Raw genomic sequence first — 23089 nt, 5'->3', positions numbered from 1 at the left:
ATTACAGTAGGGCTTCTTTTTCTTAGAGGGGCTGAAATCTAGCCTCTGGAAATTACCATTTAGGTATTACTTCAGAGGATGATATGTATGAGTGTAATTGAAGTGTAATCTTGTACAATCTCAGTTTGACCAATCCTGAGATGTGTGGTTAATTGAAACCCAACTACCAAAGAACACTAGTATCTACAATCTAGTATTCAAATCCGTATGAAAGTATCTGCCTTTACTAGAACTTGAATTCTGGAACTCTTGACTTCCAAATCAACTGATTTGGGAAGACGCATTCACCACTAGACCAACTCGGTGGATCTTTCTATAACCTCTGTAGTTACAATGTTAAACATTGCTGCTAATGTTTTTAACTCTGTTAAGTAATTTATAATAGTTTCAAAGAAAATGCTGGAAAATACTTTCTGTTTGTGTGCTTGTCTTCCTTCAAACCTTTTTATTAAGCCTAAAAATTGTATTTTAGATGAGAGAGACAACCTCAGAAGAACAGGCGTCAAGTATGTGTCAAGTAAAGCATAATTAAAATGCATGCTACAGTCCTTTCATTAGTACTGTTATCAAGATTTTCCCATGGTTAAATCTCCCTTCCAAGCAAATTTGGAACAGGAGTGTTACAACTCTTACAAGATCTACGTAATATATAATTATTTTGGAATAAAAAATAATTGTATATATAATGCATCACAGTCCTGTGTGCTGAACTAGTGGTATTTATTGACAGTAGTGTCCATTGAGTTCCATTACTTTAATCTTCTTCTTTTTTCCTGTTTAGCCTCCGGTAACTACCGTTTAGATAATTCTTCAGAGGATGAATGAGGATGATATGTACGAGTTGTAAATGAAGTGTAGTCTTGTACAATCTCAGTTCGACCATTCCTGAGATGTGTGGTTAATTGAAACCCCAACCACCAAAGAACACCGGTATCCACGATCTAGTATTCAAATCCATGTAAAAATAATTGGCTTTACTAGGACTTGAACGCTCGACTTCCAAATCAGCTGATTTGGGAAGACGCGTTAACCGCTAGACCAACCCGGTGGGTCCCAATACTTTAATCTAGTCTGAGAAATGTTTACTATAATATTTTTTAAATGAAAGTGTGGTAGGACCACCAAAAGTGGTTGGATGGATCTTAACATATAATCAGATCCATGCTCATACATACAAAACTCACGTGTCGGGTTATTTGCGATTGCTAATACTCTATAATAGGTCTGAATGATAACTGATTTGAATATACGACGTTCGGCTATGTACAGTATTACCAATCCCTTTTATTTTGAATTCTCCATTTTTCTTGAAATGAGTGTCTCTTTTTGTTTTGATGAACGATATAAGTAACTAATATTACGCTGAGTGCAAAAAGTTATTCGTAAACCTTTTCAACTATTGCTTTACCATACCACTTCACGAATTGCAAACGTTATTTTTCGATACGGTAAAAATGTACAATTCTTGTTCTTAACTACACAGAAATATAATTTAATTTAAAAAAAAACTACTGTAGAGGTTTTCGGTATGTACGATTATCGATAACATTAATTTCTATAAACATGAACTTTGGCCTGATCTCTATATATTGATAAAAGTTGAGATCAACGACATATTCGATTAAAATGCAAAATTTAAAAACATCTGGAATTTTCTTATTAATAATGATAGGTAAGTTAAACTAATATATTCTTAGCGCATTTCTACTACTTATATTATTCATTCTAACATACTAATGTTGGTCAAATGTAACGTTATCTTGGTAGTCGTGATTGCAACAGAATACAAGTTTGAGGGGCATGAGTTATTGATAGAGTTTGCGCGTTGTACAGTAGATATATATAGTTAACTTCTACTTGTAAAAATTCACTTGCTTTTTAATAAGGTATTTACACTACTCATTTCGAGAATTCAATCCGTGTCCTTCAAACACTCATTTGACTATTACGTAACCTTTCTCCAGGTCCAGTTCTTACCGGCGGTTAGAGTTCAGTGAACGTTTCGTGGATTGCTCCGGTTTGATTGTCCACGCCCTTTCACTTCCTTCGTAATAAAAAATTGAAAGTAGTCTTTTTGTAGTCTACATTCATTCCTGTTTTGTAATTAGTGAACATAACTTAAGAATATTTAGAAGCTCATCATACTTATCCTAACCCTACTTTTTAAAAGTATTTTTGTGGTTCGTGTTCTACAGGTGGTTTAATAAATAAAACTATGTCTTCTGTATTGGGACGTGTCTTTATTTACGGTGGAAAAGGGGCTTTAGGAGCAGCATGTGTTTCACATTTTAAAACCAACAATTGGGTAAGAACAATTTTAAATGTACATAAGTTAAAAAAACGTATAAATTGGAAACAGTTGTTTGCTAACAAAATTTCACAATTACTGACTTTTAAAATTCTATTAGTATATTTTAGTCATATTTGTTTGTTTTTATGATTTTAATTTTGATGTAATATTGAAAATAGTAGATCTATTCTACTATTTCATTAAAATCTGTTCATCAGTTCATGTTTTCATTCAACAAATGGTATATGTATATTTCTCATGAATTGACTGAATTAATTCTTCGGTCAATCTTTCCAGTTATTTAATAAATTCAATATATGGCTGTAATTTCAATTTTAAAGATTATTTGTAAATTGTCCAAAAAAAAAATTTTAAGTTTTAATTATATGATAATTTATGGATGTGGAATCTATTTGTTGTATACTTTCTCTAAGAGGAACTCGCTTGGTATTAAAAATTTTCATACAGTTTTATTTCTCTTTCGTAAGAATGGTTGGTTATATTCTCATGTCCAACATTAGCTTCTGTTAACAGACTTCTACTGATTTTCATGTCTAGAAACATTTTGTAATATTTTAATTTAATACTGATTAACTTTACATGATTTACATTTTTTATTATATTTTTTTTTGTATTTCAAAATTACTACTTACAAAGCCCAATGTAGTCATACTGTTTGTTTCAATGTAATTAATTATAATTTACACTTCTCCATAATTGTTAGTTTTATGCTGCTGTGAAATTTTCTTTGGTTCCTCGTAGTAAAAACCAAAAACATTTCTTTTTGTTTCCCCATGATGAGGAACCGTACATTTCTACAGTTTCTTGAGCTGAATGGAACGTGTAATCTATAATGTACTGATTTTAATAAAACTTTTGTTTACTTATTAAATTTTATCTCCAAAAAAGTATCTTATTGTCTAATTTCTATTTTGATACTTTTATTCACACATTAAGTTTGGATTCTGTATACTTTGCTGAATATTTCATTTCTATTGCATATTAACAATTTGTATAAACTGTTACTCAGTTTATCTAGTTTTCCTTAAAAAATGGATGTTTGGATTTTTTTAATCTAAGAGAGAAGAAAATAATTTTATTAAATCTCCATTATTTTTTGTAAGGCAATATTGGTTGACCTTATATTGCATACAAGGTATGTTTAATATAAAGAATTGTAGATGCTTAGCAGGTTGTTGGGTGATTAAATTGTTGTGTAGTACTCATCAAGAATTAAATCTGTTTTATCCATGTAGTTTTATTTTTAAAATAATGTTTAGTACTTCCAAGCTGTACACTGTTGAATTAGAATGTCATCTCCTATTAAGTTTATGTTCATTTAAAAAATGGGAATTGTGTTTTGTCTCCTAACATTGTTGTATGTTTGTAATGAGTACAACATTAGCAAGATGTAAGTAGATTAAATATGGAGTAAGTTGATTGATTACTTTCCCTCATCCAAGAGTAAATGAAACAGTTAACAGACGTAAACTGTGTCCAGTATATTTGGAGTATGCTCTGTCTAATAATTTATGTATAGGAACATGGTCTGGGCAAATTATCACATTAAACGTTTGATAGATTTCAGACTGAAAGATATTTATTAATTATTATCTATGAATAGAGCTACTGTTGGCTAAGAAATACTTGCTACTTTGATCATTTTATATATATTTTGTTCTCCCTCCAAATTTTTACAACTGGATTATTAGTATAAAGCTCCTTGACTGTTAGAAAGTTTGTAGATTGTATGATCCTTTGAAAAAAATTGACCCTACCCTCCCATTCAGAAGATGTAGGTTGTTGCATGCTGGATGAACACAACACAGAAAGAAATGAATTCATTTAATATAGGATTCTATGTGAATTGAGATGAAAATAAAGCTAAGATTTCAAACTCTTATAAACTTATAATTCTACAACATCCAAAACACTCAAAAAGTAACCTAGAAATTGATAAGTATAAAATAAGGATATAATGTTCATTTTTGAAACCATTTTTAATGAATCAATTTTCATTTTTCATACAAGTGTTGGGTGTACTTTCACTGAATGCTGTTGGCATTTAATACGGTTAATAATCATACTTTCTATTACGCTTTGTGATTCTTAAACACAACCATTGATTTCCTGGGTAATTTGTTATATTGTTATAAATATGTTTCAACATGAAATGTTTGTTAATTATTTACATTATAATTTCATCCTTACAGATGAGTTATAAGTAATTTCTATTAATAACTTCGATTTTTTTTTTCTTCAAATGTTGCCCAAAATCAGCAGCATCTCTACTGCTGAAGAAGTAAAGGAATTAATCATGTATCTAATTACTGTAGAACTGACACCTAACCAATGCCTGTTACTCTTACTGTAATAAGCACCATATAACTTAGTGTGTGACTTTGCCATGTCACTACATCATTAACAAAATAATTAATCTTTTATGCGTAACATCATTAAATCAATATGTGCATGTTTTTCTCATTTGTTGGCATAAAAAGAGAAAAATTTTTGTAGGAAATTTTCAGAAAAGTAAAATTGAAACAGATATAAAAAAAATAAAAAAACAGCCATAAAAATGATATTGTAACCTGTTGTTCATCTAATGCATTCGTTTTCAAAGTGGACGATAACTGCCCCTTGTTGACGCTGGCGGTCTTCAGGGGGGGGGGGTGATAGAAGGCCTCGAAAATTGGGGGCGTTCAGGTGGTCTAGAAAGGCGGTGACTGATTAAAAAAAATAGGAAAAAAATCATGTTTTCTTGATATATCAAATTAAAATTAAATACCTACTACGCTAGTACAAAAATTAAAGGGACATCTATATTTTATGATAAAAAATGATTGTATTCAAACTACTTAACTACTTTAACTTTCCAACCAAGAAGTTTAGAGACGAATAAAAAAAAAATTGAAGCTTGTACAGTATACATCTGATTTCAAAAATCATCAAATAAAAAAAAAAATCAATAGGAAGAAAAGTTAAAAAAATTTGATAGTTTTTATTCGTATTTGATCGAGCGCATGGGTGAAACGAAATTTTTTCTGTAAACTGCATTAAAATCGTTTAAAAGCTTAAGACTTGCTTTAATTTCCTTTTGAATATGTCGGTTTACGATTTTTCTGAACCGAAATATTCCACTTGAAAAAAAGAAAAGGCCACTTTTGTCTTTAATGCTGCATATCTCCTGATCTAAGCAACGTATTGATATGAAAATTAAAGGGTTTTGGTCTAGCTTTAATGTTAGATGTAAAGTCATTAATGTAGCATTGCAGTTTTTGGCTTTAGTTCATTTTTGCTGAGGTATCGAAATCTTTAAAGATTGAGACTGCAACATGTGTCACCCGCTCTCAGCGTAACCCAAGATCATGTTACAATAATTGCAATTACTGTTTTTAAGAGTGCATCTTATAAACAGCAATTGCAATTATTATTTTTAATAGATGGTAAGTTTAAAAATTTTGAGAGCCGCTAGAAAATTTCTGATTTTCAACGCCGGCGGTGGGCGAAAATTTTTAGAATCATGCGCCATGTAGCAGTGTGGGGTCACCACCCTTACTAGAAGCCACCTTCTTTGTAGCTTTGGGTTCTTGTTATTCGGTAGCAGGCCAGCCACCAACTTCAACGTCCTACCAGCCTTTTCACATGCCTCGTGAACATGAGCTCCAAGGTGGAGTCGGGATCCAGACGCCCAGATATTTAACCGCCGTGTCACTATCCTCTTAACTTCAAGTCTGATCGTCATGGTACTCCTCCTCTTGGCCCTGGTGATTTCCACGGCCTCGGTTTTTTTTTGGGACTATACATGACCCAACATCGTTCATCCAAGTGCTTGTAGGCACCGATGATCCTTTCCGCGGCTTCTGTTCTATTAGCTGCTTCGATCACCGGGGCCAAGTCTTCCGCGTATTCCATCAACACAACTTTGGGGGAAGGGGTAGTGCAAGGCGAAATACCTCGTCGTGTACAATACTTCGTAGGGTCGACCTGAGGACAGACCCCCTGTGGTACTCCTCCTACCAGGACACGTTCTACCACCACCTTCGCAGCGCGCAGTCTACGCCCCTTCAAGTGTGATAGGAGTACTCTTCGTAGAAACACAGACTGAAAAACGTCAGCTCCTGGCGTATGGCGGTGTGCGAAATGCTGTTAAGAGCATTCCGCACATCTAGGATAACAAGCAAAAAAGATTGCTACTGGGGCGATTCCCTTCAACTCCGACAATTCTCCCCGCCGACTGACAGACGGAAGCTACTGCATGTAGGGCGGACCTCCTTGCGAGAGCCGTATTGTCTTTTGTCTTTGCGAGCCTCGTTGCAACATGCGTCGAGAATCTTAGCCAGTGCGTCTATCAAGGCCAACGGCCTGTAAGATGACGGTATATCGGGATCTTTGCCTGGTTTAAGGATCAGGACTAATCTCTGCATCTTCCATATGTCGGGATATATCTCCTCTTCGAGGCAGGCATTACATACTTGCAACATTGCCTCCGGCCAAGCCCGTGCCGTAACCTCAACCACCAGGTTTGGGAGAAGGTCTGGCCCGGGGGACCTGTCTGTAGGCATACATTACGCGCAGCAGCGAGTTCATTGCCAGTGAAAGGTGGGATAGAACCCTCTCCACCTTCTTCATCTTCCAGTAATGTATCTCCATGTGGGGAAAGGCACCCAATGATGTTCTCAACTTCCCTTTCGCTCCGCTAAACAGATTCTCTATATCTGAGGATTGTCCTGACTAGGAGCTGGTAAGGTCTTTCTCACGACTCTGCGTCTACTTCGGCTATCAGCCGCCGCCAGGAAGCTCTTTTGGCATCCCGTTTGAGGAAATTCAGTTCGCTCCTGCTCGCCCTGTACTGCGCCGAGTAAAGAGCCCTCAGGGAGAGGTGATAAGTATTCTTCGTCAGTCTTCTTAATCTTCATTTTATATTAATCTCTTTAGTCCACCAGTATGCCTGTTGGTGACGTTTCTCGTAGTATCTTTTGTTTTGTTGTCCATTACATGTCTTCTGTAGGCAGTCCACTGCAACGGCCGAAGAGCCGTTGCAGTTTCCCTGACGCTCTGGAAGTCACTCGCCTCCGCGAAGGCTTTCTGGTCCAGGGTCCTTACACTCCAACCTTGCACTGTGACCCACCCGGTCGCTCCAGGCTCACCGCCAGCAAACGTCATGACGTTGGCCTGATAATTTCTAGCGGTGTAGCCCTCCCACATCTGCCTTCTCTCTATACTGCCAAACAGTTCCCGGGTGGTGAAGGATACATCATCCATTGAGCCAGAAGTTCCCCTTCTGAAAATGTGGGTGTCACCAGTATTCAAGTCATGTGTAGAGGCAAGGTCTGATAACTTGTTACCTCTAGTATCTGTCCTGGTCGAACCCGACGCAGGCGTTGAAGGCCCACGCCAAAAGGGTGGACCGTCGTCCAGCAAGGTTCCGAGAAATCACCGCCAGTATATTCTTGTATCTGTCAAAGCAGACGTTTGGCGAGAGGTAGTAGAAATATACGTACATCTCGCCAACCCTTGTCCTAACAAAGACGATGCCCCGATGGACATCCCTTACCGTAGGCGATGTACACGTCAACATTGCGACCCTACCGTCCTCAGAGACGATCCAGCTTGGACGGATTCGTGGATAATACGGCTCGAAGACAAGCGCAATATCCGCACCCATCTCAGAGACATACCTGGTCAGCATGTCATTCGCCAAAGACGAATGATTGGTGTTTACTTGTACCACTTTCATTTACGTGCCAACAGCTGCTCGGTCCTCCCCCACTTTTCCTTCCTGTGCTCTTTTTTGGCATGTGAAACCTCCAGTGCCCCTCTGTGTTACAGGACAAGCATTTGGAGTGCTCCGGCACTCAGCTGCTCTATGCCCTTCCCTGCCGCAGTTAAAGCAGGTGGTTGCCCTGTCCTCGCCACTGCCACTCCTTGCCATATGGCTTGTATCCTTGCAATGGTAACACCGCTGTGGGAGGTCCATGGTATTCACCATGCAGGAGATCAATCCAATTTGGACCCTCCCCTTCTGCACAATTGAAGTAATATAAGACGCCAGGAGCCGGCAGGTTGCAAAACCGGTTTCTCCATATCTTGGCCTTACACTGACCCTAAAGTCATATGGCAAGGCCAGTGGAAGCCCTTGGTGGATCTCGGCAACCTGCATATCGTTCTCCAGATTTCTTTTCCGGAGAATGGCAGTCTTAGTTTTTGTGAAAACGTTCCCTCCTTTAATTACTGAGGAAATAGCTTGTTTGAAGGCTCCTATGGACTCTTTTTTCATCTTCACTTTTAATTTACATTCTGTTTCCATTTTTTTGAATGGATAATATTTCTGTTTCTTCTGGAACTACAACCTCAGACCTAACCATTTTCAGCAAATCTGCATTTGTTGTCTTTAACTTAACCATTATTCTCCATCCTGTGTGTGTCTGGCAATGGCTCTGCGTTACTCCAAGCAGCAGGTAACCTGCTCACCAGTATGATAAGGTGATACTGGCATCTTGATTTTTTTCTCTTCACACTCTAGGATGTTGTGAACAAAGGTTGACCGTTTCTTGCCCATATATTTCTATTTGTATCGTTTCAATGCAGCCTCCACTGTTTGCCCTAATTTTTCCAACGATGTCAACCAGAGCATCGGCCAAGTCAGAGCCATTGTCCGCGTCCGAGTCCACGTATGCCAAATGAAATTTATTGGTGATTGGGGGGGAGGAACCTTCCAGCAATTATCCAACCTAATTTTGTTTCTTGAATAACTGGAAAATTTTCACCTTTCTTGATTTGACCCTTTTTAATTAAATGTAAGTATAATTCAGACCCAATTAATATATCTATATTACCTGGTTTATTAAAATTATTATCTGCTAGTGTCACAAACTTTGGAAATTTCCACGTGTTTATATTTATACGTGCAGTGGGCATCAAACTTGTAATACACGGTAGAACAAAACATTTAATAGAAGTAGAATAATGCTCATAGTTGGAGTACAATTCAATATTTACATTATATTTTGTTGTTGCAGAAACATTATTTATTTCGAAGATCGGTAAATGTTCTCGCTGTAGTTTTAGTCTTAAGTGCTGCACCTTGTTTTCGATAACAAAATTGGCCTGAGAGCCGGCATCAAATAACACACGGCAGGATTGCAGTTGATTGTCTGAATCTTTAACCCTAATGATGGGTTTAGCAAATGAAATCTGAGTTACACTTTGAATTTTTAAACTACAATAATTGTTACTTGCATTTGTATTAAAATTAAGATCGTAGTTTTCAACAGTGCATCTGTTGTCAATTTCATTTTTGGTCTTTGAATTAATTTCAGTAGAGTTACAATTAGACTCAATTTCAGATTTTCGCTTATCATGTAAAATTAAATGGTGTTTTTGCTTCCAATATTTACAACAATGAGAATAATAACAATCCTTAACATTATGATTGCTGTTAAGGCAATTAAAGCATAGTTTGTTCTTTTTAACAGATGATATTTTACTGCCAGTAGATAACTTAAGAAAATTTACACATTTATACAATAGGTGAGATTGTTTGCAATACAGGCATTGCAAATTAGTTGTAATAGTATAAGCATGCGCCAGATAAGAATTATTTTTATCCCGATTAGATTGATTATAATGTTTCAAAGAAGAAGACTCCAAGTATTTCTGCCGTGGGTTTCTTTGAGATACTGAGGCAGAGCTTTCTAACATTTGTCTCTGTTTTTCAAGAATCCAACAAGCTTGTTAACTAGGCTGTATCGTATGGTTGTGTGTTGCGCACCAATAATTTTATTAAAACACATGTTTAATAAAATATAAACAAATTATTTGAAAAGAAGAAAAAGCTAATATTTAACATCACATGGTGTCAGACAGCAGTGCTTCCTGAACACAATACATGGTTAACAAGTTAATATCAAATTACAGCTACATAATGAAAATTTCAACCAGACTGTACTTGAATGAGAGAACTACCATTCCATGCATACCTTTTCAGTTCATAAAATAGTTGCAAATCTATGTCCACCACTCATCTCCATCGTTAATTTGATTGCATATTGTTATAGTCGATTTGTGTTGCACTGATAATTCCTAGAAACCAAATTAATTGCAGAACAAAATTAATTGTCAGATCCTGTAATGTGCTTCTTTTAAAAAAAGAGCCATGGACATTTTATTAATAATTTAGTCAAATTGATACTTGCCAAAGGTAAATAAGGGTTAGATGAACAATATATTTGAATATTAGACTTTTATTGTTATAAGTTTTTTTTGTAGCTGTCTAAATTTACTTTTCTGAAAATTCCTAAAAAATTATGTTTATTCACTTTTAGTGCCAAGATAAAGAAAATGGTAAATCCCATGCAAATGTTGTTAGTATGCAGTTAGTATCAAATGGTAAGGGTGTGACCAGCCTTCTGACAGATTGCTTTACATTAATAAATCATAGAAAGCCTTGTTTTATTCTCATAATTTTAATCAGTAATATACATAATGATAAATTATTCATTCAAGTATTTTTATATTCATATAAAAATCTTATATATTTATTTAAATAGGACATTAACAAATTGTATTACTGGATGTTTTTCACTTTTTAACAGTTGTTTTTTTTTTTTTTAATATCTGACAAGAGGTCAGTTCATAGTGTTGCTTTCTTATGATTAGAATGGTAAATCCTGTGACAGATTTTTTTAACTGTATTAGCTTTTATGTATTGTTTACCTCCCATTACGGATTGTTCTTAGAATGAGCATATTTCCACTGTACTATTTGTGTGCATTGTTGGTTAAAAACATCAGCCTTTATAGAATTCATTAGTCAACATGATTAATTATTGATAGCAAGTGAATGATATGGCTTTTTATAAGAGTTGCCTGTAGCAATGTCTACCTGCTAATTCTTTGTTTCTACTAGTTCATGTATATTCAGTCTGTATGTAATTGCCATACTTCATCATTGTTAAATTAATATTGTTTAATAATTTTTGTTATAGTGGGTTGGTTCTATTGACATGAAAGAAAATGACCAAGCTGATTGCAACATTGTCGTTAAAGTTGATGATGGGTGGCTGGATCAGGTGAGGAAAATTATGTGTTAATTAAAGTTAAATGAAGTGCAGTTTTTGTTTACCATTATTTTAGATTTTTTTGTATGAGTAGTATTTTTAGAGTAGTATTCTTGTGGTCTCATAAGGTTTAAAATGATTTACTTTTCCAGTATTTTATTTATAGTTTCTTGTTGATTCAGTCTGTAATGTAACATATTGGTGAATCAGACATACAGAGTTGAGACCTTGTTCAATTCTAAGTTTTCAGCAAGGCTTTCTTTAGAGAATGAACTTCCAGTCATTTAGTAATTGTATAAAAATTTTTTATAACTAATTAAGTTTGGGCATGCTAATTTAAGTTGTTTTTTCTTCCATTCATTTAAAGGTAGAATGGTTTGCCCCTCCCTAAGTAACTATTCAATTAAGTAAGTAAGTAAGTAATACATTTAGAGATGTATTTCTAAATGCAATGTAGGTTTCTACATTGCAGGTTTCTGATTTCTATATCTTTAAACCTGCATTCTGTATTTTTAACCACTTACTGAAATTCCCAGAAAGAAATTCTCCACTGCAATTGAAATAATACATATTTTTCAGTGAAATTAAAAGGCAAAATGCCCAGTTATAACTTTCCCCGTAAGTCAAACTTTTGTTTTACTTCCTTTATGCTTTGAATTATGGTAGTTCATATGTAAATATTCAAATTTCAAATATAATTAAAATATTAAAAAGTAATGCACTAATTAAGGTATTTTATAAACATTCAGCATTAGAATTAGCTTTCAGATATGTTGAAATAGCTCTTGTTGTTATATTAAGTCATCATGTGAAGTAATTTTTATGTTGAGTTTTTGCATTGGGCAGTATAAAATAATATATTTTGAAGTATGTTGTTTTAAAATGCAATTTTTACACATGATACTGATATGATATTTTTACAATTGGCCTGATATTGAACTTGTCTTCATTAGTTCTACACATCATATTTTTAGAACTTATAACAGACATTATATGGCATCAAATATTATACAAAAAAAATAGTAATACTATTTTAATATGGCTTAAGATTTTAGCAAGACTTATTTCATTGTTTATATTTTTATCAGTAATTTGGATTATGACCTAATAAGTATATAATATACATTAGCTAATTTAACAGGATTTATTATAACCTGACATGTTTTAATTATTTTAGTTGTTAAATTAATAATAATTGGTTAAGTTAATTTTGTTAATTTTTGGTAACATTCTGTATAAATAAAAAAAAAAGTTAAAAAAAATTTATTGACTGACTTATTATTGACATTATTATTTTCATATATGTAATGAATTTCCAATAAGAGCCGGTATTAAGTTTTTAAAACTCAATACAGCAATGGTTGGCAAATTGTGTTTACTCTTACTGGAATTATAGAATAAGTTTATTTAGTTACAACAACTATGTATCTTTTCTTAACATAGTTTGTAACTGACTTCAATTAAAGAGAAAGGTTCTGACTTCAACGTGTATAAATATTGTTTTGTATTTTCACGTCTTATATTCAACAAAAACTGCTGATTTTAGTTTTTGATGATTTCTAATTGTTCTTTTTATTTTGTAGAGGATGTTCCTTCATTGGCTCATTATGAATTTCTTTCCCATAATTTAAGTTAAAAATGTTTTGACAAGTACATTAATGATTTCAAAAGATTTTTTTCATTTTTTCCTTAATTATCACTTATTATTGGATTATCAATAATAAGGGTGAATTCTGAATAAGAATTCTGGGTGGCATTCTGGTATTCTAAGTACAAGGTTCATTCAAGTATACAAATATAAACCGGAATTTGTTTACATAGCTTTACTGATATTAGATTAAATTACAAGTAAATTACCTTATGTTTCTATATAGTTTCCTTCAAGAGAAATACATCTCCATTGGATAAGTAGCTTCCTGATCCTCTAATAAAAAAAAAAACATAAGATGACTGCCTTAACAACCGATTGTACATATAATGTCTGACTGTGGCATCATCTTCAAATTTTTCTCTTAAGACTTCTTTCAGCAAACTAAATATGTTGAAATCACACAGTGACAAGTCTGGATTGTACAGTGGGCATTGAAGAGATGTCCAATGAATTTTAGCAAGTTATTGCAAGTTTGAGCTGCTGTATTTGGCCATGTGTTGTTCTGGGGAAGGAGGATGTTACAAATTTGTTGCAAAAAGCAAACCTGATGTTATTGAACAACTGGCATTAGTATGCGACATTTACCATCCTTCATTCATGCAGGGAATCAATCATCAGCACATCTTTTTAGTTCCAAAATCTGCTGGAAATTTTCTTATTGGCAAGTGTTTCATAGTCTTAATCAGTGTCTCCTCCCCACTTTTCCTCTACATCATACTTGTTCTGCTTTCTGGGGTGTATTGGTAGACCCACATTTCATTGCAGGTAACAATGTGGTCCAAAAGTTCCTCTTCCTCAAAGCGATTTAGAAGCTGCTGACAGATGTCTTTCCTGACATTTCCTTGTGCCTCAATGAGAAGATGTGGAACCACCTCGCTGAGACTTTGCTGTATCTAAGAATGTTTGACAACATTGTATGCACACACACATCCAACCCTTGGGCCCACCTCTGATGCACTTTCAGCGATGGTTATGCGGCAGTCACCTTCCACAAGGTCATTGAATGTTTTCATCATTAACACTGGTCCATGGATGATACTCATGACTTTTGTTCTTCACTGCATCACAGTCACTTCTGAAAATTTTGGTCCAATCAAATACTTAAGTTTTTGACAGAGTAACTCCTCTGAACTGTGGTCTGGAGTAGAGTCAAAATTTTGGAGGATTTGACACCTTTGATAGTGAGAAATCAGATTATAATTTGTTGTTGTGGTATCTCCTGCTCAGATATTCTGCTACTGACAGGTTTCTTTGCATTTGTTTATAAACTTGAAAAAAAAAAGATTAAAAATATATGTATTGTAAAATAATATGTATACCCTCAATCTAGAGAGCCTTAATCTCAGGTTGTTTGCTATAAGTAATCAGTTGAATTGTGTACACCAATAGTAAATGAAAAATTCTAACTTTTCCATTCATTTTTGTTTATAAATTGTTCTGCCTTTGCTATTTCAATTTTTTTTCTTTTTATAATTATACCTAATAGATAAAAAAATGCACTTCTGTCAAGCCAGACAACAAACCAACTTTGCTTGGTATTTTAGCTATGAGAAATGACCGTATACTTCTATTGCCATTTTTATTTAATTACGTATCAGTTTATTTAAAATTAAATTGAGTAATTTTTGTTTTTAAGAAAAATAAATAATAAAATATATTCTCTTGATGACTTTTAACATTATGTAACAAGACCGGTATAGCAGACCTGAATAATGGATTCCTACCAATTAAGAAGAAAATAGTAGAAAGTACTGTAATGGGAGGAATCCAGAAAGGGGTTAAAAGAAACCCTTTTAGTAAAGGTAACAGGTCCATTTAACAATCGTCCTTTGTAATACTGCCTGCTGACACACAATAAACAGATATTCTACTGTGAAAAGTTACCGGATCAGATTAATGAGTGCATGGGAACAAAAAGGCTCAGTCGATTGTTCTCACACTTCGAGTTGGGTCTGGTCAAGAAGATAGGAGTACAAAAACTCTGGGGAAGACTAGTTAAAAATCAATTCTGCGAACCAGTCTAGTGAGACAATATGTCGTCAGTTCTGTGGGGAGAGTCTGCGAGATGAATTCTGCTGTGTGAGTTCTGCGAATCAGTCCGCAAGACGTCAGTCAGTGAGTATTCCACCAGGAGGTCAGTGAAGGAGCGAATTTCAAAGTGAACTAAGTTGGTGCGTCTAAGATGGTGTCACAAGTAATGGTTTGATGCATTACTGTAAGTTTATAAGTGAAAGAGGTAATGTACTAAATTTCATTCATAAACTGTTGGGGTAGTTTTATTCGTGAACACCGAAGGTATTTGCAGTGAAAGAACTTGATAAACTTGATACTTGTCTTACCTGTTCTATTACTATTGTTATTAATACTAGACTAGTGGTTGAAAGTGTTTGGACTAGCACTCATGTTATCTTTTGTTATCACCATTGTAATTATTATTGATTTGTCTTGTTTTACTTATGTTTTAAACCAATAAATTGTAATTATATAAACATTTTCATTTGTCACTCTCAATATACTGATCAAGCCTTGAACATGACAATATTTTAAATTAAATAAACCTAATTTTCTGTATTTTCATTTAATATGTAGAATTTAATTGAATCCTTGTTTAACATTTAATTAACATGAAATAAATACTCGCATTAATAACTTTATAGCTAATCTTGCTATAGTCACTCATTAGTGAAGTTCATAGATGTAATAATTGATCATAACCTTTCTTCGGGGTGTAGATCACATTTTTTTAAAAAAAAGCTCATATGTCTTATTTACTGAAATATTTTACTGTTAATGTTTTTGCATGGTTATGAGATATTGATGAGAGCAGGATCATTATCTTAACAGTGTTTAGAAAGAGTTTTTGACAACAGAAATGTATTAGATGCATGATAGGAATAAGGAAATATTAAACCTCTAGGCAGTCTTTTAAATATCTAAAATTAATGACATTTGCTTCAATATTTACTCATGAAGCAGTAATCAACTTTAGCAAACAGATTCAAAATACAATTTAGATACTCATAACTGTAGTATAATTACATTAAATTATAGGTGTAATTTAATTATAGACAGTTTTATCTAGCATCAGAGTTCATGTAAAAATCATCACATAACATATTTACTTTCAATAGCATATTGAGTTTTTAATTGAAAAATGGTTCTATCAAAGAATTCCTTTCCCTTCCCAATTGTAAGTAGACGTTTAGGATTTGGTTTTCAAGTTTAACTTTTTACTCCCTTTGCTCAGTACTGAGTCATCAGAAGATTGTAATAATGCCCAACAGGAAAGGTGACTCATGTGAAATAAATACAAGATGTTGTTTATTTTTAGTTTATATGACTTTTTATTCAAAATATACTCCTTTTGAGTCAGTTCACAACTGGAAGCGTTGGAAAAATTGTTCAAAACAATTCTGATGCTCTACCTTTGAAATTGCCTGCAGTACCATGGTCGTAGCCCTCTGGATATTTTAAATCATGTCGAAACAATGAAAACACTCAAAATACTGAAAATACCATGTTTCATCACCTGTTACGATGCAAGACATAAAGTCTGGGTCTCTAGCGGTTAATCTTTTCATGTCTCTGCAGTGTTCAATTCTGAAATCTTTTTGATCGTCAGTGAGTGGGGCACAAAGCGACAACAGATCTTCTTTTTGCCCAAATTTTTAGTTAGAATGCAATGCATAGTTGTTTTAGGAATTCCAGTGATCTCAATTAACCTGTTAGATGCATAACGATCATTTTGAAGAATTTCAGCAACTTTTTAAATATTTTCTTCTAATAGAACTGTCAGTGATACTCCTGGATGTCGATCATCTTCAATGCTCTCTCTATCATTACGAGACCTTGCATACCACTTAAAAATGTTTTTATGACTCATTGTTTCACTACCATAAACAGTTTGTATCATTTAAAAGTGTCTGTGGCACTTTTACCCAATTTAAAACAAAACTTAATGTTTGCATGTTGCTCCATTGCTCCTTTCACGATTGAAGTTCAAAACATACTGTTAAGGTTTTGGTTATTACGAGCAGTCTGTGATGCCAGTGCTGTTAAATTTAAAACGGAAGGTAGTCGAAATACCATGCTAGTTAATTCATGCATCCGTTCACAGATTGCATTAGTAGTTATGCAAATATAAAATCGGTCTTCTTTCCTGTGGGATGGACTGTGTATATTGATGTTAGTGGGTGTGTGAACACAAATACTTTAATATTTGTAAATGTATTTACATCACTATAATTTAATTTAATTTATTTTTATGTTTAAATGTTTATTTAGACTTCTCTCTTATATTCATTATTTTTATACTTTGTAGTATGACATTTATGTTCCTTGATCCTTGCCAGGAATTGCTGAGCTAGTTCCTTTTGCTATTCATGAAATGATATATTACTGTAACATAGGTTAAATGACATAGTTGTAATAATGTATAATGTTACATATTGTGATTGTATAATATAATTTAGATTATTATTTTATTTCTTACAATAAAATATTTATTTACATTCCTTTATATTTTGTAATTATATTCCTTTATAATGTTCAGCAACTACAGTGTCTGTTTTGACTACAATTTTTTTTTTGGGAAGAGTATTGATATGTGCATTACTAGAATTAACTTTTGCCAATAACAAAATATATTAAAATATAAAATAAACAATTCAATGCAGTATAAACATTATATTTTTTTTAACAGAAATACAGTTTTCTTGAATTCACTTAAGCTAAAAAAATTTAATATTATTTTACAAACTTATTTAACAAATAATAGATTATTTTAGCTTTACCAGAAAAAGGTACAAGCCCTTGTTTGCTACTGACAATGTAGAACATACATTTAACTATAGTAATAGATCAGACTTGTAAATTAATACAATAAAAATAGAAACATAAAAATGCTATCCTTAGTTCATGAACATAACAGAATTATAGCAGTTAATTGTAATTTTAGTAATAATTAAAGATTGGAGGTTTTAGACAAAAAAACCGAGGTAAATTAGTTAAAAAATCTAATAAAATAAACTCTCTATATTAAACATATTTATTGATTAGTTGGTAGACACCAACTAATTTAGTTTTTAATGATTTGATTTTTTGTCATTAATTTATTTATTTCTAGAAACAACTAGACATAATAATTATAACATTTATAAATTTTATTTCAGATAAAACAAATTTTACTTAACTTTATTGTATTGTTTTCTATTTGTAGCTTTGGTGAAGGATCAGCACCTGGAAAGTCTTGCAATCATTTGCAGGTTTTTTGTTCTTATATTCCTATAAGATTATTGTAATTTGTCAATAGAATATTTAATATAATTTTTAAAACTAAGTAATAAAAAGGTAAAAAATCCTAAATAATAATATGTAGTGTATTTGGTTTGTATAAATGCTCATTTTCTTGCATACCTATATGCTGAAGTACATTTGTCATTATGCAAATGTAATAGACAATTTAGTTTTACTGTATAGCTATTAAGTAGAAAGCAGTCAGTTAAAGAGGTTAATTACATTTACTGATAATTATGGTAAAATTTTAATACCAGTTCAAACAGTAAAATAATCAATTTTATGGCAGTTATGGTCTAAATGACAACTGTAGTTTTATGATGAAATCTTAACTTGTGAGCTAACGGGAATTTTATACTGTTATTAATCATATATGTATTACATAATGATGAATAAAATTTTAATGAAAGAACTGTTGGAAAAAATCACATTTGTTGATTTTTAATGGTAAATTATCAACTGTTTGAATATTTTATTATTACTTAATAAATAATTTATATAAAATCCATTTACTAACAATCTTGTAAGATCTTTTAATTTTCAATCAATCTTTTAAGATTGTTAGAAAGTGGGTTTTTATTTTAATTATTGTATAATCATACCAATGGGCCATGTTTGATAAAATTATTTTATTACTGTCATTGCCCATTTGTTATTAATTATATGAAACTCATACCTTATTTTTTTCTTCTTTTTTTACAATTTTCATTCTCTTCCTTCAGTTATCTCAATGATTTATAATCTTAAATTCACATCAATTTGTGTTATATTTCCTACTCTGCATCATAATCATAAATAGTTCCTTCATGATCCAGTTTCTTTTACTGTTCAATTAATTAAGTAGAGTTCTCTCCTCATCAAAACCTCATCTAATCCTGGAATTACATGGTTGTAGAAATATTCAGTTGAACCGTCATCATAACTGTCAGTTGAAATATTCAACTGTCATTATAATAATCAGTGAGATCGCACTGAATAGTTCATTACTTGTAAGGGTGTGTTCATTCCTTTACAGATCACATTCTCTTACATTGTCTCAAATTAGCAGAACCTTATTCTATAATTGTATTTTCTAATTCTGTTGTTATCTCTTTGGTAAAATAAATGATCATTTTTGGTAATAATTTTTTTTCTAATTATTTAGTCCCCTAGTATGGCCACCACATATTTTGTTATAAAATCAGCTACATGTACAATCACAATACAATGAAGAAGGAGGCAGCTGATGTAGGTTTTGATTCAATAAAATTTTTCAAGATGTCTGGCCAAGACTATATTTAAAATCAGTGACACTATTTGTTTTGTTAGAAGTAAAATGTTTTGTTACACTATAATTTTTTGCCTTCTTAAAGTATCTTTATATATTAAATTTTGATTTGAGGAGGTTGAAATGTAATTCATAATTACTCGTAACATGCATGTGAAAAAAAATAGTCAAATGAAATAAAAATACATTTTATTTGCTACAAAGATTTACATTTATTTTTCCATGCAGTATTCATTTACAGCTACATATTTCTCCCAACAATGAACCAGTTTTCTCATTCTATCAATGAAGACTACTTGGTCTTACCTTGATCCACAATCTCACTGCAGTTCATCAGCTGTGGTGAAATGAATACACTTAATATCCCACAAAGAAGTGAAAACTGTAGAGTGCCAAATCTGGTGAGTATGGAGGATGTGGAACAGGTTAAAATATTAACTTCACAAGAGCCTCAATGGTTGTATGTGATGTGTGTGACTAAGCATTATCATAGAATTATCATCTCTGTGGATTGTTGAATGTGACATATATGTCTCTCGATCCAGCTTCCAGGTAATCAGTCATGTACACATGTTCGGAATCCCAGAATACTTTCGTGATTTTTTTTTTGCAGAGTATTATGTTGTGAATTCTTTTGATTGTGGTGAAGCATAGTGCTGGTATTCCATGCACTGCTGTTTGCCTTCTAGGTCGTAATGATGCAACCAAATTTTGTCTCCCATTAAAATATTGAAAAGGAAGTCATCTGTTTGACACGATAATGTTTCAGAAGCTACTTTCAGTATTCCTTTTATTGTTATTTGTTGTTTTCTATAAATTAGCATGGCACCACTGAGCCACTGAGATTTTATGGTAGCCCAATTGTGCAATTATGGATACTACTCATTCTTTCATAGAAAGGCATATAGAAATTGGGCAATCACTGTAAAGTTCATCTGCAATACCTTCAGCAGCTTCTTATGCAAGAAATTTTATTTTCCGCCTATGCACAGTTCTTCAGTCAACAATTTCATCATCATAAATAGCCGTGAATAAATGAATGTCCCTAGCATTAATTTTCTCAGTGTTGGAAATTCAGTCACTGCAAGTTGTTTTAGATGCGTTGTAATCAACTTCATAATAATGATAACTGACCAAAAATGATAGGGAATAGATCAATGAGTTTTGGAATGTCAGTAGTAGTTAAATGAAAGTACAAGATGACAGCACATGTCACCTTTGTGTGTCATTGTTTTATTCCAATAAATTCCAATTGGATTACATTTAAGCACCTTGTATTCATTATATTCTCAGATTACAAAATCAGTCAAAAAATTTATTTGCAACATAACACTTTTACAAGAGAATGGTTTTGTAACTTGAGAATATAATGAATACAAGGGGCTGAAACGTAATCCAGAGTGGAATCTATTGGAAGAAAATAATGTCACACAGAGTGACATGTGCTGTCATCTTGTACTTCCATTTCACTACTACTAACATTCCAAAACTCATTGACCCATTCCCTACCATTTTCAGTCATTCACAATTGTTATGAAGTTAATTAAATTACTCTTGTTTAAAGTGTTATGTTGCAAATATTTTTTTACAAATAATTAAAATAAACTTCTGTCAATTTTCCAGCTAATTTAATTAATTTCCTTTGTTTTTGTTGTCTGTATATAAAATCCACAATTAGTTTCAATTTTTTTTCACTTCTATTGTGATCTTTGTACTCTATAGTCTTGCTGTTAATAATTATCTTTTTTGAGCTGAGCTTGTTTGGTTTTTTAAACCTTCGGTTTTCTTTTGCTGTTCTTGTACTTACTCTTACAGCTCCTCCATTGAATCAACAATCATTTGATGATGATTAATAGGAAAAAGATTTCATATTACTACTACTATTACTACTGTAATTAAATTTATTTGTTATTCATTACTGTATAATAGCTTACAGTTTCATTCTATTATATTTTAATATGATAATGCTCAAATTTAAAATGAAATGCCATGAATGATAATTGTTTAAAATTACTCTTAATGTTGTATTTTAAAGAAAGTATAGAGTTAAATTTTAGTAAAATTAACTTTGTATTAATTTACTTTTGGTTTAATTTTTATCATAAAATAAATATATATAATCGGTTTCAAAATTATTTTGTTTTTTTTTTTTACAGATTAAAGGGGTAAGGGAAGTAAAAGGGTATGCTAACTGTTAATTAGTTCATGAAAAAATTTGTAAGTTTTAGAGTTACAAAATCTTGGTTTTGTTTTTTCAATATTTACTAATACTGTGAACTATAATGCTTTGTTAAACAGTAGTCATTATATTCTGTTTTTTTTTGTTTTTTTTTTTTGTTGGCTGGTTTTCTTGCTTTGAATTTTTAAAATAAGATATATTTATCATGAAATGGTACCCCTCTAACCATTAACCTAACTGACCCAGCTTTTGTTGTTGGTCTAAACATAGCAAAGATGTATCATTTCTATTGCATACATTTTTTTTTGTTAATATGTCAAGTGTTTGTTGGTTGTAAGTGTTTCTGTAGGGAAAGGAAGCTGCTATTCTCTGTTACACTTAATTGTAGATGTAGTGTGCCTAATATCTCTTGTTCTGTCTCAATATTGTTTAGCTGCAATTTAGGAAAATAGGTCTGTATATCTCAATTGTCTAATGTTTCAAAGTAAATATTATTGCAATAATCTATTCCTTTGTCAATTGAGAACATTTTGATGCCATTTTTTGAAATCATTTTGTAAGAAATTTATGATGTTTAAGCTAGAATAGTAGTATACTAATTATTAGTTGTGCTCTTTGATTCATTTGATGAGTGATAAACACTAGGTTAGTCGAAATCATTGTTAGGTAAGCAGTGTGCATCAAGATGCATGAAGCAGTTTTGCAAATCTGTATTAGTGTTCAAAAAATGTGGAAAAATGAACTTGATGAACAGAACCTTAGCCAGCCATCTTCTCTTTTCATAATTTAATAGAAAACTTTTATGAGAAAAATTTGTTAAATGATAAATTGTGAAGTCAAGTTTTTCTTTATTTTTAAAACTTTTTTTATGAGAAATTAGTACCAAATTACAGATTGCAACTTTCAATCAGCAGCCAGTTTTTGTTATTAAACCTATTGATACAAACATTATTAACAGAAACTGTAGAAATCATTATGAAATCACATGTAGAAATATAATAAATGAATGCCTTTAACTTACAAAGCTCAAGTACCGGCACCTGCACAAGAGCTATGCACTTAAATTACTTCTTGCTCACAGCTTGTACATGAACAACAAATTTGTAAACTTTAGTTACAGTGTTAACCTCAGATGAGTAAGTGGCATGTACTAATAGTTCTATTTTAATTCCAGATTTTCTATGAATTTTAAATTTTTTCCTTACAGATCAGATAAAAAGTCTGTTCTAGTTTTAATTCCTTGCTTTTTTAACGAAGACTAAGAAAGCATCTATAAGTTGGTCAATATTTTAAGGCATGTCACTCACTACATATTGCATAGTGACTAGATGCTATGTTCAGGGATT

The 23089-nt window shown here is 32.4% G+C and overlaps 1 protein-coding gene across 1 annotated transcript in view; it reads left to right on the top strand.

Annotated features, from left to right (window-relative positions):
* The first annotated feature begins 1554 nt into the window (after positions 1 to 1554).
* The window catches only part of Dhpr (dihydropteridine reductase), a 40932-nt gene continuing 19397 nt past the window's right edge, over positions 1555 to 23089 (top strand). The window contains exons 1-3 of the mRNA XM_075366441.1: positions 1555 to 1672; positions 2196 to 2305; positions 11280 to 11363. Coding sequence (XP_075222556.1) covers positions 1627 to 1672; positions 2196 to 2305; positions 11280 to 11363 — 240 coding nt within the window. The 5' untranslated portion in view covers positions 1555 to 1626. The remainder of the gene's footprint in view (positions 1673 to 2195; positions 2306 to 11279; positions 11364 to 23089) is intronic.

The sequence above is a fragment of the Lycorma delicatula genome, chromosome 5 (genome assembly GCF_047948215.1).
Source record: "Lycorma delicatula isolate Av1 chromosome 5, ASM4794821v1, whole genome shotgun sequence".
NCBI lineage: Eukaryota > Metazoa > Arthropoda > Insecta > Hemiptera > Fulgoridae > Lycorma > Lycorma delicatula.
Note: the sequence above shows the minus strand (reverse complement) of the source record. Positions and strands in the feature narration are given on the sequence as shown.